The 15,455-nt window shown below is 43.3% G+C and overlaps 1 protein-coding gene across 1 annotated transcript in view; it reads right to left on the bottom strand.

Annotated features, from left to right (window-relative positions):
• Window positions 1-15,455, bottom strand: part of THSD7A (thrombospondin type 1 domain containing 7A) — a 357,822-nt gene that overhangs the window by 75,983 nt on the left and 266,384 nt on the right. The window contains exons 7-9 of the mRNA XM_072650795.1: window positions 13,890-14,084; window positions 6,230-6,464; window positions 922-1,037 (exon numbers count right to left, since the gene is read on the bottom strand). Coding sequence (XP_072506896.1) covers window positions 922-1,037; window positions 6,230-6,464; window positions 13,890-14,084 — 546 coding nt within the window. The remainder of the gene's footprint in view (window positions 1-921; window positions 1,038-6,229; window positions 6,465-13,889; window positions 14,085-15,455) is intronic.

A 15,455-nucleotide genomic window follows, 5' to 3' on the forward strand; every position in this document is an offset into this window, starting at 1 on the left:
GAAGATGAGAAGGAGTCAGGAAAAGGAGACAGAGGCATAGCGAGAGAGATTCACCTCTGAATGTGAATGTCACAGAAGACAAAGGGAAGAAAGTGCAAAGGATGTGTGTGTGTGTGTGTGTGTGTGTGTGTCTGTGTCTGTGTCCTGAGGGCCAAACATGGCAGAGACATCAAAGAAGATGGCATAAGAAAGGCCATTGGGTAGGCCTCTGTCCTGGTAATGGGGACAATTTTCTTTATGTGTAGAAGGACAACAATTAAAACAAGAAAAGTTTCAGCCTCCTCTCCAGCTCTCCCTAGCACCGCATCTTTCCTAAAGCCTGGTTGGAAGTTGAGGAATGATGGCTGCCATTTTAATATTTCTAAAGCCTGTCAATATAATGTCTCGTTTTCTCCTCACAACAACCTATGAGATAAATGTAATTATACCCATTTTACAGATGAAGAAACCGAGACTGAGGGGGAATAAGTGACTTGCCAAAGGTCACAGAGCTAGTAATGAACAAGGCAAAATTTGAACCTGTCTCCCTGGCCCAAAGTCCAGCGCTCCATCTGATACACTACCCAGAAGTACAAGCTCTCCTCCTCCTCCTGAGTTCCCAGAATTGATGCAGGAACAAATATGTAAAACCACCTTTGCCCCTTGGAGTCATCTCTACTTGATGAACAAATCTACCATAATTACTTCTGTGACATCTCTATTTTGATTCATACCCCTAAAACAAAAAAGAACAGGTCACCACATGGCATCATATATTTGATATATCCTTCTCTGATAGACATTATTTTGCATTCTTAGCCTCCTACAGCCTGAACTGTTGTGTAATCTGTTGTGAGGAGGGCAAAGTCCATGAACCCAATCCAATGGCCTCAGCCAGGGGAACCCAGAGCCCCTTCTCCATCAGCCCATTCCCAATGATACCTTCTTTACAGGTGGAGGGGCATGGTGTCCAGTCACTATATGGGGTTACAATGCAGTCCCTTCTACAAGGAAGTAGACATGGCCTCACCGTTTCAGGTCGAAGGTTCTCAGGGCATCTGGAGATAGCAAAACACAGGTCAGAGTTTGGATAATCACAATAATAATGATATTAATAGTGATAATATCTGACCAACCATTATTTAGGGATTATATCAGCATCTTGTCTTTCTACATCTTTAGAGTTTGGAAACGGCTCTACATATGTTGCTTCCTTTGATCTTTACAGAATGTTGGGATTCTAGCTTTTAAACATACTCAGATCAAGAATACACCTCCTTCCCACGAGAATCATACAATGGAATGAGAGAAAAGGCCCTGGTCTAGATTTCCAGCATGGAGGGGATCATACGCTCTCAAGCTGGTGGGAATCTTGTAGGCTCAATAGTTCAAGGCCTTCATGTCATAGTTGAGGAAAATGAGACTCCAAAGGGAGAAGCAAGTGTCTTGTCCGAGGTCACATGGGCAGTAAGTAGCAAGTACAAGATTCAAACTAGGTCCACTGATCCCGATTCTTTTCCCCTCTTTCCATTACCCCATGGTGGCCTCCGTCTCTATACCACACTGCCATCATACTGACACCATTGTTTTTATTTGGTTGCACATAACCATTGAACAGCCATACCAATCTGTTTCTTTTCCACCTCTGATACTGTGATCACATTTATGACTATTGACACTTTGCGTATCTGACTTTGGAGACAGCAACATGGGTGTCCCTTTGGCATAGGCACTTGGTAATCAGGGCCTGGGCATGAGGGGCTTGGTGGAAGCTTAGTGTGGTGGAAAGAACATGGGTGGAGTTATCTAAAGAATTCTGGGTTCTAATCTTGCCTGGCAGGAGCCAGTAACCCAGCTGTGTGATGGGGAAACTGCTCCATTATTTATTATGCATGAGATCCTCAGATTTACCCCAATCAGGATGCCTTCTAGAAAGCAATTGGTCTTCCCTTAAAGGACTTAGCACAGGCCAGCAAATGCCTTAAGAAAAATGGAATAAGGGTGTGAAACACTTCATGAAATGAACAATTAACCGCAATTCCTGACTTTGAAGCCACCTTAAAGAAGATCATGTGTGTTTCTTACATGCCCCGAAGGATGAAATGGAAACTTTTGGAACAAATGTAACCATTTTATGGATCTTGAGATTTTCTTAAGCTCCTGTCTTAAGTCAAGGATAAGCCTGAATTTATTCTAATTGCATGTCCTATTCAAGGGCATAAGTACAAAATGGAACCAGATAAGGATCATGGAAGTTAATCTTTTCTATTACCACTGAGACCATAAATCTCTAAGGAGGCCCATTTGGCTGCTGAGATCAGGCTTAGAAACAGGAAACCTGAGGGGTCCACTTACTCCATTGAAAACAGAGAATTAGACTACATCTGAGGAAGGCTTATTCTCAGATCTCATTCTTTCTGGGGCACTTTTACTGATATATAGACCAGGAAAGCCCGGGGGAATCATGTTTTCTGTAAGTTGTAACCTTGATAAAAGTTCCGAGGAATCTACAGGGACACAGATTTGGAATTTTTTCTTAATACAGAAACTCCATAAATACAGTTTTCATTAAGTTTTCCTAACACACTGGTCTGGTCAGGTCACTCCTCTGTTCAAAAAGCTTCTTCAATAACTTCCTGTTGTCTCTAGGGTAAAATACACATTCTTCTATGAAGTTGTTAAAGCCCTTTTACAATCTGACTCCAGTGTTTCTTTTTAGATCTGTAGAAGTCTTGTTGCCCTTCTCCCCAGATGCTCCAGTCAAATGGGCTATCTGTTCCCTTACTAGGACGTTCCATCTTTCATTTCTGTCCCTTTGTCATTATTCAGTCATTTCAGTCATGTCTGACTCTTCTTGATTTCATTTGGGGTTTTCTTGGCAGAGATACTAGAGTGGTTTTTGTCATTTCCTTCTCCAGCTCATTTTACAGATGAGGAAACTGAGGAAAATAGGCTTAAGTAACTTGCCTGGGGTCACACAGCTAGTAAAGGTCTGAGGCCAGATTTGAACTCAGAAAGATAAATCTTTCTGACTCCAGACCCTGTGCTCTATCCACTGCATCACCCAGATGCCCAGGTACCTTTGCACAGGCCCTTCAATATTGGATAATCTCTATTCTCATCTTTACTTCTTGTCATCTGCTCAATGACTCCCTCATCAAAAAACCTTTTCTGACCTTCTCAGCCTTTCATCCTTCCTTGAGTTACCTACTTATGTACATGCTGCTCCTCCCCCCCAACCCTACCCCGCAGTAGAATGTGTTTTCCCTGAATGCAGGGTCTGCTGCCTTTTTGCCCTTGCATCCCATTGCCCAGCTCAGTGACCAAGGCAGATGGCTTCATGGCTCCTTGTTGGACTAAACGAATCACTGAGTGCTCTGAGCCCTTGTGGAGAGAACAGCTCTAACCACACAGTCTGTTAAAGAGCAGACCCTTCGGGACCCCAGTTCTGGGAAATGGCAACTAAACCAACTCCGGGCTCCTATTGAGAGATGAGAGGCTTCATTGGCTTGCCTCTTTTTTCTCTTTTAAACTCTTTGTATTTAGTAACTTGAACTTAAATCCAGGAATTGATCCCCTGCCGCTTCCCCCATCTTATTCAAGGTCAAATTAACCAGAAGAGAGAGGAGATGCATGAAGTCTGTTATTGGGAGGACAGACTAGCCCAATACCATTGATCTGTCCATCTAGCACTGAGCTGCTTTATTAAGGGAAGTGAAAGCAAGGTTTCTATTTGCATATTTGAGTCAAATGCCTGGATTGTACAAAATGATTCTGGGCATATCACATGGCATTTTGGAAGACAGACAATATCCCTGTTTTTTGAAGTCTTTGTATTTGCTTCCAAGCAAAAGCAACCTGTTCTCCAGAATTCGAAAGGCCAAGAAAATCCATTGCGGTTAGCAGATCCATACTGGCAACCAGGGGCTTGAACAAAAAATCTGAGAGTAAGCCATTGTAAACTGTTTGGTTCAAAGGGCATTTACAATGACTATGAAACTGGATTAACGTGCGGGTCCTCCAGGGCACTATTCTGATTGAATAGTCTGAGGGAGGTTAATCCTGCACCTTTCCTCCCAATCCACATTCAGGCATGATTGGTTTTTTTTTTTTTGTCTTCAACTTTAAGCAAAAGTCTGGTGGGCTGGAAATGTTAGCAGTAGTTCTGGAGGAGAGTGAAAACAGGACCTGGGAGCACATGGCCTTACAGATCTCCACAAAGTCCTTCGTTCCTGGAGGGAAGGTGCCCTGGTGAGGGGACCACCTGTGGTGGCACAGAACATGTTTGTGTCTGGAATGTCTGAGAGTCCTCTTGGATCTAATAGTGTTGCTGTTCTATTGAATGTCATCGGACCAGGTTTAGTGGAGAGAGGACCGGAGCCAAGAGACCAGCTTCAAGTCCTGAATCTAGCACCCAAGAGCTGCGTGACCTTGCACAATGAAAACAACACATCTACTTCACACAGCAGGTCTGCAAGGAAGTCTTTGCAGACCACGAAGCACTACGTAAATGTGGACTCTTCCAATGACTTCAGTTGTGTAGGATTCTACCTCTTTCATGATAGTTTAAATTTATGTCAGGCTTTTCACTTGACTCATTACCTGAGGAGCTCATAAGGCAAGTTTTCTACCTGAGCCCACATGCTGGTGGTTCTGATGTCATTCCTCAGCTGGGGAGGATACAAATCCTCACAGAGCCTCTTGCTAGGACTAGAGGAGATATCTCTCCCCAGCCCCCCGTCTTTCCTTCCCAGGTCCTTCTGAACAGCTGTGACAGCTGGCATTACTGATTATCATTTACTGTTATTGCTTGTGTCCTTTTTGGTCCTCAGTTTCCTCATTTGTAGCATTAAGGGGTGTCCTTCGATGGAAGCTGAGGTCTCTTCCAGTCCTAGACTGAGGATCCTCTCTATGGCTGAAGAGGAAGTGGAAAGCATCCTTGTCTTTGGCCCTTTTCCCTCCTGAACTCCCAGGTTCCCTGGGAAGTCAATTCCTTTTCACTGCAAATCCAAGAAAGCCCAACTCTGTGAGCAGGAAATGAATTTTGTGCCACAGGGAGAATAATTTTGACATTATTGAACAATAAGTGATATCAAAGCCAGCCCCGGAACTATACAGTTTGCCATGATATATCTGCCATGATTCAAATGTCTCGGTGGAATTTGATTTATAAAGATTTAGATTTCAAATTTAAGAATAAACTGGCAGGTGGAGATTCAGCCAGCACAGGGTTTGTCTCCTATAGGGCATTCTTAGACGTTTCCTTTAGAGACAAATTAGTTTCACTGTTTGAGCTCTAGAAGGTTTTGTATCTAATTGGCAGAAAGTAAAAAGGAGTGCCTGCAAATGCATCCCCCTCCCTAGTTTAGCCCCAGTGCATCCAGGACTCGCCTCCTGCAGATGAGCTCACTTTGTCATTGAGGAATTTAGAGTCAGCCCCAAACTCACACACACTTCAGCTTGTCCAAGGCTTTATCGTAGCCCACTCTTGTTACATTCTGAGTGTGAATGTGACCATTGACATCTTGGAAATCAGAAACCTGCAAGTCAGGGCTTGGTTTAATTTTTGTACGTTGTCTCTTCTGAAGGAAGTGATGCAGAAAATGTTAATGATGCAGATTAAACTGAAAAGTGTGAACTGTATCTTTTTTAGTTGTTAAACATTTTCCAGTAAATGCCTGGGTCACCCTCTCCCTCAGTGCATTCTCTCTATTCCCTTCTGTCTCTCTGTTTCTGTCTATCTCTTGTTTCCTTGCTCTCATTCTCTCTCTTCTCACTCTGTCTCTTTCTGTCTGTCTCTCCCTGTGTCTCTGTCTCTCTCATCTTTGAGAGACTGCTCAGCCATTTAACCTTGGGGAGGGGTAATGAGCTTGGACTCACCATCCTGGATACTGCCTCTTTGCAAGGAGAACATTTCAGAAAGCTGTCACCCTCTCTTCTACCCCTGTTGGGTGCCCAACCCCACCAGCACATCATGATTGTGATGAAGGAGGCATGACTAAGATCCATCTTGTAGAAGACAGGATGCATTTCTCAGAAGGCTGGAAAGGGGCTGGAAGGGGATTTCTCTTCTGCGATTTTGGGAATCTGGCTCCAGAAATACTGAGTTACTGGTGCCTCACCCATCATTATTACTCAGAACAGCTGCTCTATGGCAGGCAGCAGACCTGGCCAGCACTGATCAACCCATCTTGCCCAGAGAAAGAAGCCTCAAAAAGCTCCTATGCTGCCACCAGGCAGGAATCCTTACTTTTTAGGTCCTACTTGGCCCACGTTGACTCTGACACAGATGACTTTCCTTGTCTGCATGCCAACGGAGCATGTGGTCTCCCCATTCCAAGTTCCTGAAGAGTTGAAGGAGGAGACTGAGCTGTCCTCAATGCATGGACCCCAAGGGCCTGTTTGCCAGTGGTAAACAGTGCATGGATGCTCATTGCAGCTGCGTGTCTCTTGCAGGGCACTGTGGTTTGGGCACGGAGTGCCACCTGGAATGATAAGGCACATATTAGAACAAGGACCATAGGCCCAGCTTATCCAGCTCAAGTCAGCGAGCAATCATTCCATAACAAATACATGTCAACTTCTGTGCTCGGCACTAGATACAAGCAGAAAACCCAATAACAAGAGCTAACCTTGATATTGCACCTGCCGTGTGCCGGGCACCACACTAAGCACTTTACAAAGGTTATGTCATTTAATCCCATCTTGGGAGGGTGACACTGTAGTTATTGTTATCCCCATTTTACAGAGGCTCCTGAGGGTAAGCCGACGAGTTCCCTGATGCTGAGATATCTGAGAGTGTGCATGGTGGAGTTGTAAGGAGTGCGGCAGAAGGAAATGAAGAGGCCAGCCAGCCTGCTAGCTCTTCTCCACCTGTGGCATCCCACCCTGACCCCTTGCCTTCACTCAGGTATAGAGTTTCCGGTTCCTTGCCACCTCCTCCATGAGACCTTTGACGATCACCTCCTCCATCCCTACTAGCCTTCTGTCCCTTTTAAAACCTCTCTGCATCTAGTTTGTTTTCATTTCTTTAGGTGCAAATCATTTACCACGCCCTCCCCAGTAAAATGGGAAGTCCTTGAGGACAGGGCAGCCAGGTAACACAGTGGATAACTCAAATTTGGCCTCGTACACTTACTAGCTGTGTAACCCTAAGTAAGCCACTTAACATTTGTTTGGATAAATCTGTAAAATTTGGTGTCTTGGAAGGAACAGCATATTCCAGAGAATGTCTGGTGAGGGCAGTGTATGGCAGAAATATTCCTTCTGTTCTTCTGAGACTGACCACTAGGCATCTCTCAATGTGGTCCAGATCACAGTAGCATTTTCAGCTGAAATTTTGTATTTTTGACTCATGTTGAGCTCATAGGTCCACCAGAAGTCTGAGAGCTTTATCAAATGAATGATTGTCCAGTCATGCCAGCATTCCACTTAGAAGGGATGTCAACAGCTACATGGACCAGTCTGAACTTGACCAAAATCTATTTACCAAGAATGTCCCTGAGAAGTGGGTATCCCGATCATGAGAAACTCTCAGCAGCTCCCTACAGAGCCCTATGAACCTTCCTATTCTAATCTGAGAAAGCTCTGTTAAGCGATTTTTTCCATAACAAAAGTTTAAATTTATTTGTTGCTTATACCATCCTATAATGTTAAATAGAACTAGAGCAATCTATCTTTCATGTGAGGACCCTCTGAAGATAATTGCCATATCGCCTCTAAGTCTTAGGACTATGGATGCATGGCTGGAAAGGATCTCAGAGGTGATCAAGTCCAACCTCATTTTACAAATGAGGGAACTGAGGTCTAGGGATGATGGCGGCAAACTCTCTTTGCAAAGTCTTTTGTTTCCACTTCAAAAGAAGAACCTTAATATAATAGAAACACCACTGATCTTGAAGGTGGAAGGTATGACTGGACCTGGGTCCCAGCTCCATTATTTGTCAGCTACATGGCTTTCAGCAGAAGTGCATTAGATTCTCTGGTGCTCAGTCTCTACATTTGTGAAGTGGAAATGCTACCACTCCCCTTTCAACACTGCCCTATCCCACAAACTCACTGTGGTTATGTGAATCAAGGAAGATAACAGAAATAAAGTGTTTTGTAAGCAGGAAATGTAACCTGACTGTGGCCTATTGCCTTGTCTCCTCACATCTGTACTTGGTAGTTGGGATAATCTTGACATGTCCCAGGAGCTTGGATGAACAGCAGCTATGACAGACCCTTTAAATAGGAACTTTCTACTCTCTTGATTTTAGGACAATTGATTGTATCCCTTCATGTCAGTGTCCACTTCCTGTGCATTGGGAAAAGAGCACACACATCTGTTGGAGGGGAACATTATTAACAGCTGGCCGGGGAAGCTATTACATCAGGTCCTTTCCCACTTTGCACAAATCGATGCCCTCTCCTTCCTGTGCTGAATGGGCAATTAGTTTCAAATGAGAATCCACTCTAGTTGATGTTCGACCCAGGGAATGATGTTTCCAAAACCATTCTCCTTTCTAATGAAGTTTGTGAAGTTATGGAACATGACATTTCAAATATCCCTGACTGGTCTAGCTCATGATCTCTTATGTACTCATAGCAGGACAGCATCCCTTCTCTCCATAACTGCTTTTAGTAAAAAAGGAAAATTTGTTAATATTGCTTGAAATTTCTATCACAGACCAGTCCACCAATCCAGCCAACTGTGCAAAAGATGCATCTGGTGTTTTTTATTTTATACAGTACTGCATAGGCTTAAATATTGGCAAGTCTGAATAAATACTTGGCTAATAAATGGAGGTTTAATCAGTAAAAAAAGGAAACCCATGATCTTGGAAACCCAAGTTTGAAACCTGCTCTTCCTTCATATTTCATCTGAAGTATGTCTCTTCCTCTGCTTCTTGCTCCTGACTTCTCTTATTGTTACCATTTATGATTCAGTTTCCTAAGAACAACAGTGAATTCTTACAATTCATACATGCACATGCAGAGAAGGTCCTACATCCCTTTCTCATGATCTGATGGAAAGCACCTAGTATAGGAAATTGTCATTCTCTGTACTCTTGTCAGTTTACTAAAAGGTGGGGGTAGATAAATGATGGTTGGCATTTAAACAATAGGAAGGATCAGCACATCTACACACCAGCTATTCTCTGGGGTTGCCCATCAGAAGAACTCAGAAAAGAACTCTCCCTGGTAGCTAGAAGGAATGGCTCACCCACAGGTGAGTGTGTGCATGTGTGTGTGTGCAGATTTGAAGGAGAGGAGTTAAAAGGAACAGGGATTCCTGTGTCCCAGTCCAGCAAACATACAACTGACTAGGATTGCACTCCATCATCTGTCTGACAACCAGAGGTCTCATTTCTAGGGCAAAGATTTCCAGAATACAAGGGAAAACTATATGTCATCATCCCTCAAAACAGCTAATGATGATGGCACATCAAAGCCCACAGAATAATACCAATTGTCATCTTTAAAATGCTTTCAAGTTTGCAAAGCCATTGACTTGCATTATCTCATTTGAGTCCTACAAGAGCCATGAGGCAAGTTACAGATGAGTAAACTGAGGCTCAGAGACATTAAGTGAGTCGATCCACATCTGGTAAGTGTCAGATACAGAAGGAGAGCACACCAGTCACTTCACAATCCACAATGAAAAGTAAACAGGGGAGCAGATGCATGCATGGGAAACAGAAATAGTTGCCCATGATCAGTAGAGGTGGCTTCAGACAAAACCTCACCCTGGCCTGGGGGTGAGAGTCTCCAAGAATTCCAATCCCAGTTCTACCTGAACTAAGTTTCCACCTGATGCCCAACTCCCTTATAGGAGATGGATGGAGGGGGTCTTGTAGAGCAAGAAGTCCAACCCTCATGTGACAGATGAAGGAGCAGACTCAGAGAACAGAAATGACTTCACTAGGATCATGCAGACAGTAAACAGCTGACATTTGAACTCAAGTCTTCTGGCTCCCAATTCAGCGCGCCTTCCATTACACCACCAAATCCCTCTCTGAGTCTCAGTTTCCTCTCCTGTAAAATGATGGGGGAGGAGGCATTCAAACAATCATAGAATCACAGACAATGGAATTATTGACCAAAAGTTGGCAAGGATGAGAACCGCTGAGGTCATCTCATCTACAGTGAAAGAAACAGGCCCAGAGAGGTTCAGTGAGTTGCCCGGGGTGAGTCAAACAGAGAACAAGTGGCAAGTCTTGGGAACCCCAGATTTGGTGCTAGTTCCCACAGGGCTTCATTTTTCCCCAGTTCAACACTAGAAGATGTTTTCTGAGCTTTCTATGTTTTAGTCCTGCCCAGATAGGAGACATTATTCTCACTGTAAATCCCATGCATGGGCTTTAGATTTGGGAGCAGAGGAGAAAGGGGCAAATTACCAAGAAGTCTGAGAAGCCTTCACATGGTTAGCCTGAAGGTAAGCCTTTCTGTGGTAGCTCTTATGAAAGGCTCAATATAGTGAAGGAAAAAGGTGCAAAGGTATGCCGCCTCAATGCAAAGGAGCAGGTGAATTACAATGACTCTAGTAGCCTCTCCCAACAGTACCAAGGAGCATCAGTCATCAGGCTTTGTCATTCCTCATACACATCAATGGCATTCCGGAACCAGGAAGGCAAAGAGTTAAATGAGGGAAGGAAGGGGCAAGAAAGGGAGAACAAGGAAGAAAAGAGAGAAGGAGGGAGTAAGAAAGGAAGGAATGAATAAAACATGAAAGGAAGAGAAAAAGAAATAAAAGAGAAATAACCAGAAAGAATGGAAAGGCATGGAAGGGAAAGGAAAGAGAGAGACAAGAAAAAAGGAAGTAAAAGGCAGAGGAATGGCAAAGGATCCTCTCAGTCAACAGAGAGCTCAACAGAAAGGCTGGAAGATGTGTCTGCACAGCAAACCTCGGCTGCTGCTGCTCCTGGACATGTGCTGTTCTGTGCATTCTGGTGTTCAAGTCTATAATGACATTTTTGATATTATTATGGGCCAGGCACTATTCTGAGTGCTTTACAATTATGGTCTCATTTGGTCCTCACAAGGAAGGGAGGTGCTATTATAATCCACATTTTACAGTTAAAGAAACTAAGGCAGGAAAAGATTCCCAGGGTCTCACAACCAGTAAGTGTCTGAGGCTGGATTTGAATGCAGGCGTCCCTAACTCCGGACTCAGCACTCTACGTAGTATGGTGGCATGTACTCTGCTGTGTCTCTTGATCTGTTATGTAATGTTTGTTGCTTTTCAGCACTAAACAAAGTGGAGAGGCTGCTCTCCTCCTGAAGGGTATGTCTTAGTAAGTATTTGAAGAGGGGGACAACATCCCTAGGAACTCTGCCCCCAAATTAGGTTTCAATGAGCCTTGCACACCCATTGGTCTCATGGACACTAGCTGGCTGGTTACATTCTTGAGTGTCAAGGAAAAAATACATTTCTGGAGAAGATTTTTTTTTTAGAACTTAAGTGTTTAAGAAATCTCTTGCATTATGCAAGGCAGTAATCACTGACCACTAACGAGGAAAGTGGAACTCTAAGGCAGAACAAAGAAACTGCCTCAACTGCACTTTCTGCCTCCTGCCACCATTACCAGAGCTGTGGATTGTGATGGATGGGCCATTAAAATGAACAACAGACCCAGCCCAGAGAAGGTATCAGTGCATGTCTCCCAGCTACTGGAACAACACCCTTCTTGTTCAGGCCATGCTTCAAAATCACCTCATTTGGTGATTATGACAGTACAGCTTGCTTGTGATACTGTCCTGGCACAATATTACTGAGTTTCCCACCCTTCCAAAGCAAGAGGCTAACAAGCATCCACGAAAAACACTAAACAGATATCTAGAAAACCTCCCACATTCAGACAGTGTGAAGTTATACATTGAGAAAATGATGACCTGCTGGCTCTTGCTGGCCAGTGCCAGTGGTGTCTAATATATTTACAAGAGGCAGGATGAAAACACCGAATTGTCATGAAGTCTGAAGTCCTGCTGCAGCTGATTGTCCTTAAGATAAAATCATAATCTGAGAAAAAGTTTGCCCTCTTCTTTAGCTCAGAAGGAGCAAGAGTGTCTTCTCTAGGAGGTTACATTTCCTCTGTTTCTGAGCTGGTCTCATCTTCATTTTTATTTCTGTGGCAAATGGGAAAGGATCAGTGAAATCTCTAGATTTCTTAAGAACAACATGGTAATTTCAAGGTGTCTGCTTATAATCCAATTACAGTAGATGGAAGACTACATCCCTGTGTTTGCCTTAATGAAGTGGATGGCTTTTTGGACAGATGTTCTATATGTGGAAAGGGAAGTTTTCCAAAGAAGAAGGTCCTCATGTATTTGTTATAGAAAGTGTTCCCAGACAGATAAATGGTAGATGAGTGTGCAGGACACACCATCAATGGGTAGCAAGCAGAGCATTGATTATCTGGAGAAATCATGGTATAGCGCAGCTACATTTGCACATTAGGCTAAGTCATTTGCCTTGACAGTGTTCCACAGTGTTGACCCATATCTCTTTGAACAGGCATGCCCAATGTGACCAGGCATGGTTTGACCTTATGCATCACTTGCTCCTGTATTATTTTATTGGGTGTCACAATGAAAGAGAATACTCTATACCATCCCCAGCAGGATGACTAGCATCTTGGACAGGTACTTTAGCGGCAATTGTCACGATCAAGAGAGATAATGTTTGTGAGGAGCTTAGCATCATAGCACATGCTTGTTTAATCTAATGGTTCCCTTTCCCCTTCTCCTACTGAGAATTTAAGACCTTTTATACATGAGAATTTGACATATCACTAGGAACTGAGAAGAAAGACAGTGTCTTCCATTCAGTGCCAACATACTTTAGAAAAAGTGCCCACTGTGTTACTGATCAGCTTAGAGAGTCTAAATCAGGGCTTCTCATGCTTTTTGGTCTCAGGACTCCTTTACATCCTTAAAAATTGTTGCAGACTTCGTTTACGTGGGTTGTATCTGTCACTATTTAGCATACTAGAAATTAAAACACCTTAATGTTATTATGATGATAGTTTTGACTCTCTGACTTTGAGAACTGCTGGTCTAAATGGACAGGAAAACAAAAAAACAATGGGAAAGTAAACGAGGATCATTTAAAATAATTTATGTGCTACAGTTAGCACTTGCTTTACTACTTAGGGATTGCAAAGTGCTTTGCAAATATGATCTCATTTGATCCTCACAACAGCCCTGAGAAGTGGTGCTGATACCATTTTATCAATTAGGAAACGGAGACTGAAAGAAGTTAGGTGACTTGCCCAGGGTCACACAGTTAACAAGTATCTGGGACTGGATTGGACCTGAGGTTTTCCTGACTTCAGGGCCAGTATTTTATCTGCTGAGGGTGCCAAGTGGCATGGGAAGACCAGAGTTCATGCTGCCCTTGATACATCCTAGTTGTCTGAGTACGGGCAAATTGTTGACTGTCATAGTGCCCTAGGCCATCCCCTGAACCTGTGTTATAATGATCTGCGCCAGGGGAGGACATTTCCACGATTGAAGTTCCCCATACCAATGAAATCATAGGTGTTGCTCCCTATAGCTCCTCCCTCTCCCCAGTTCAAGGGAAATAAATGATTCCTGGAAAGGAGGGAAGACAGAGAAAGTTCTAACTTATGGTATTGGGGACTGACTTCCATTTGGACTTTAGTGCTTGATGCTGTAAATAATAATGAACTTGAAATCACTTTGAGGCCAAAATATGGGAACTGTGATGCTACTAATCTTTTGAAAAAGAGTCCCTTAGAAAGCCAGGCTCATCCACAATAAAGGGGGAAAGCCAAGACATATTCCCTAGTGCCTCATTGCATCCCAAGCCTTCCCTGAGCCTGTGCTTGGAGAAGGGTGACTTTTTTTGTCACATACAACACAGATTAACTGAGCCAGAGAATCCCATGGCTCCCTGAAGCCCTTACCTTCCTCCCCTGCATAGGCCAGAATGGAGCGGGCACGCATCTGTTTTCCATCAGTTGTTTTGCCAGAACAAGTATGTGAGCAGGAGGACCATCCTGACCACGTACTGAGCACACAGTCCTTGGGGCATGGTACTTCGCAGGCCACAGGGATCGGAAAGATGGCGTCTATGCACAGCTGTCTATCAACCTCTTCTCCTGGGGAAGCAAGGGCCAGAAAGAGTCCATTACAATTACATTAATTTCAAATGTGCAATTGAGACCAGATGGTCACAACAAATAAACTAGACATTTTCCCCCTTTGTTATTGGACAAAATGAGAGTTGACAGATAAGTTGTCAAAGTGGGGCCCCTCCCACTAAACATGAAAAGAATGCAGACATTGCCACCAGGATCCAGAGGCAGTTTGCAGCCCAACTGTAGACAGACTTTAAAGGGGTCCCTGCTATATACCTTTTGAGATCTCTTTATGTATCATATCCCCAGTACCAAAAACAAGTTGGGTGCTAAGTTCCCGTTGAAGGCTTACAGAAGGTCCCAAATGAAAGCTACTCTTCTCCATCTTGTGCAAAGGAGCTATGATTTCCACATAAATAATGAATAGATTTACAGCACCTGGCATATACTCTCAGGAGCCATTTCAAGAAGTTCTAGATTTCAGAAATTCTGTGATAAGGGATCCCTGAGAACTCATGGTATGTGTGTGTGTGTCTGTGTGTGTTTGTGTGTGTGTGGTGTGTGTGCATATGTGTGTGTGTGACAACTGGAATCTTTCAAGCTGGTTATTAAAATAGATTTTATCAGTTGAAGATGTGATACGTCAATGAGAGAAATCAAAGAGGAGATAAAAGTTGGTCTCTTCCCTCAGTGACTTTCTCATCTACTGATAGAGTTATAGTGATACATAAAAGTCATTTTATCCCATCTGGACGTAGGGGATGGAGCATATGGACAAGAGATGCACAGCACAAGAATGGGTGGATGGACTATTTATACCAATGGAGATGTCACATTATAATATCACATCAATTTATTGCTGGAACGGACCTTTGAAGTCAACAAGTCCAACCCCCTTACTTTAACAAAGAGGAAACAGACACAGAGAGATTAGGCGATGTGTCCAGGGTCACACACTTATCTAGTGAGTATCTAAGGTAGGATTTGAATTCAAGTGATCCTGACTTCAAGTTCTATACTCTAACCATGGAATCCGCTGCTTCTCAGAGTGAATGGTTATCCATGGAAGTGTGAGTATTAACACAATAGGAAAGAAAAGAAAAGGAACAGGGAACACTAGCATTCATCAACATGAGTAGAGTATGAAAATAATGTAGGAAAAATGGAAATATGACTAAAGTCTGAAGATGCCAATGTTTCCCTAAAAGAATCTTAAGTAATCCCAAATGAATTGGAGGCATGTTTTGGTCAACTTTGTTGGGCTTGTTGGTGCTGAGATGAAAAGGCTGATGGGGCAGAAATTATCTTTCTTCCAGAGGTTAAGTGCATAGCAATGATTGGCCAGATTTTCAGCATGGAGAATAGGTGAGAAAGCATGTCTCTTGGCACATG

This window comes from Notamacropus eugenii, chromosome 3 (genome assembly GCF_028372415.1).
Source record: "Notamacropus eugenii isolate mMacEug1 chromosome 3, mMacEug1.pri_v2, whole genome shotgun sequence".
In the NCBI taxonomy this organism is placed as follows: domain Eukaryota; kingdom Metazoa; phylum Chordata; class Mammalia; order Diprotodontia; family Macropodidae; genus Notamacropus; species Notamacropus eugenii.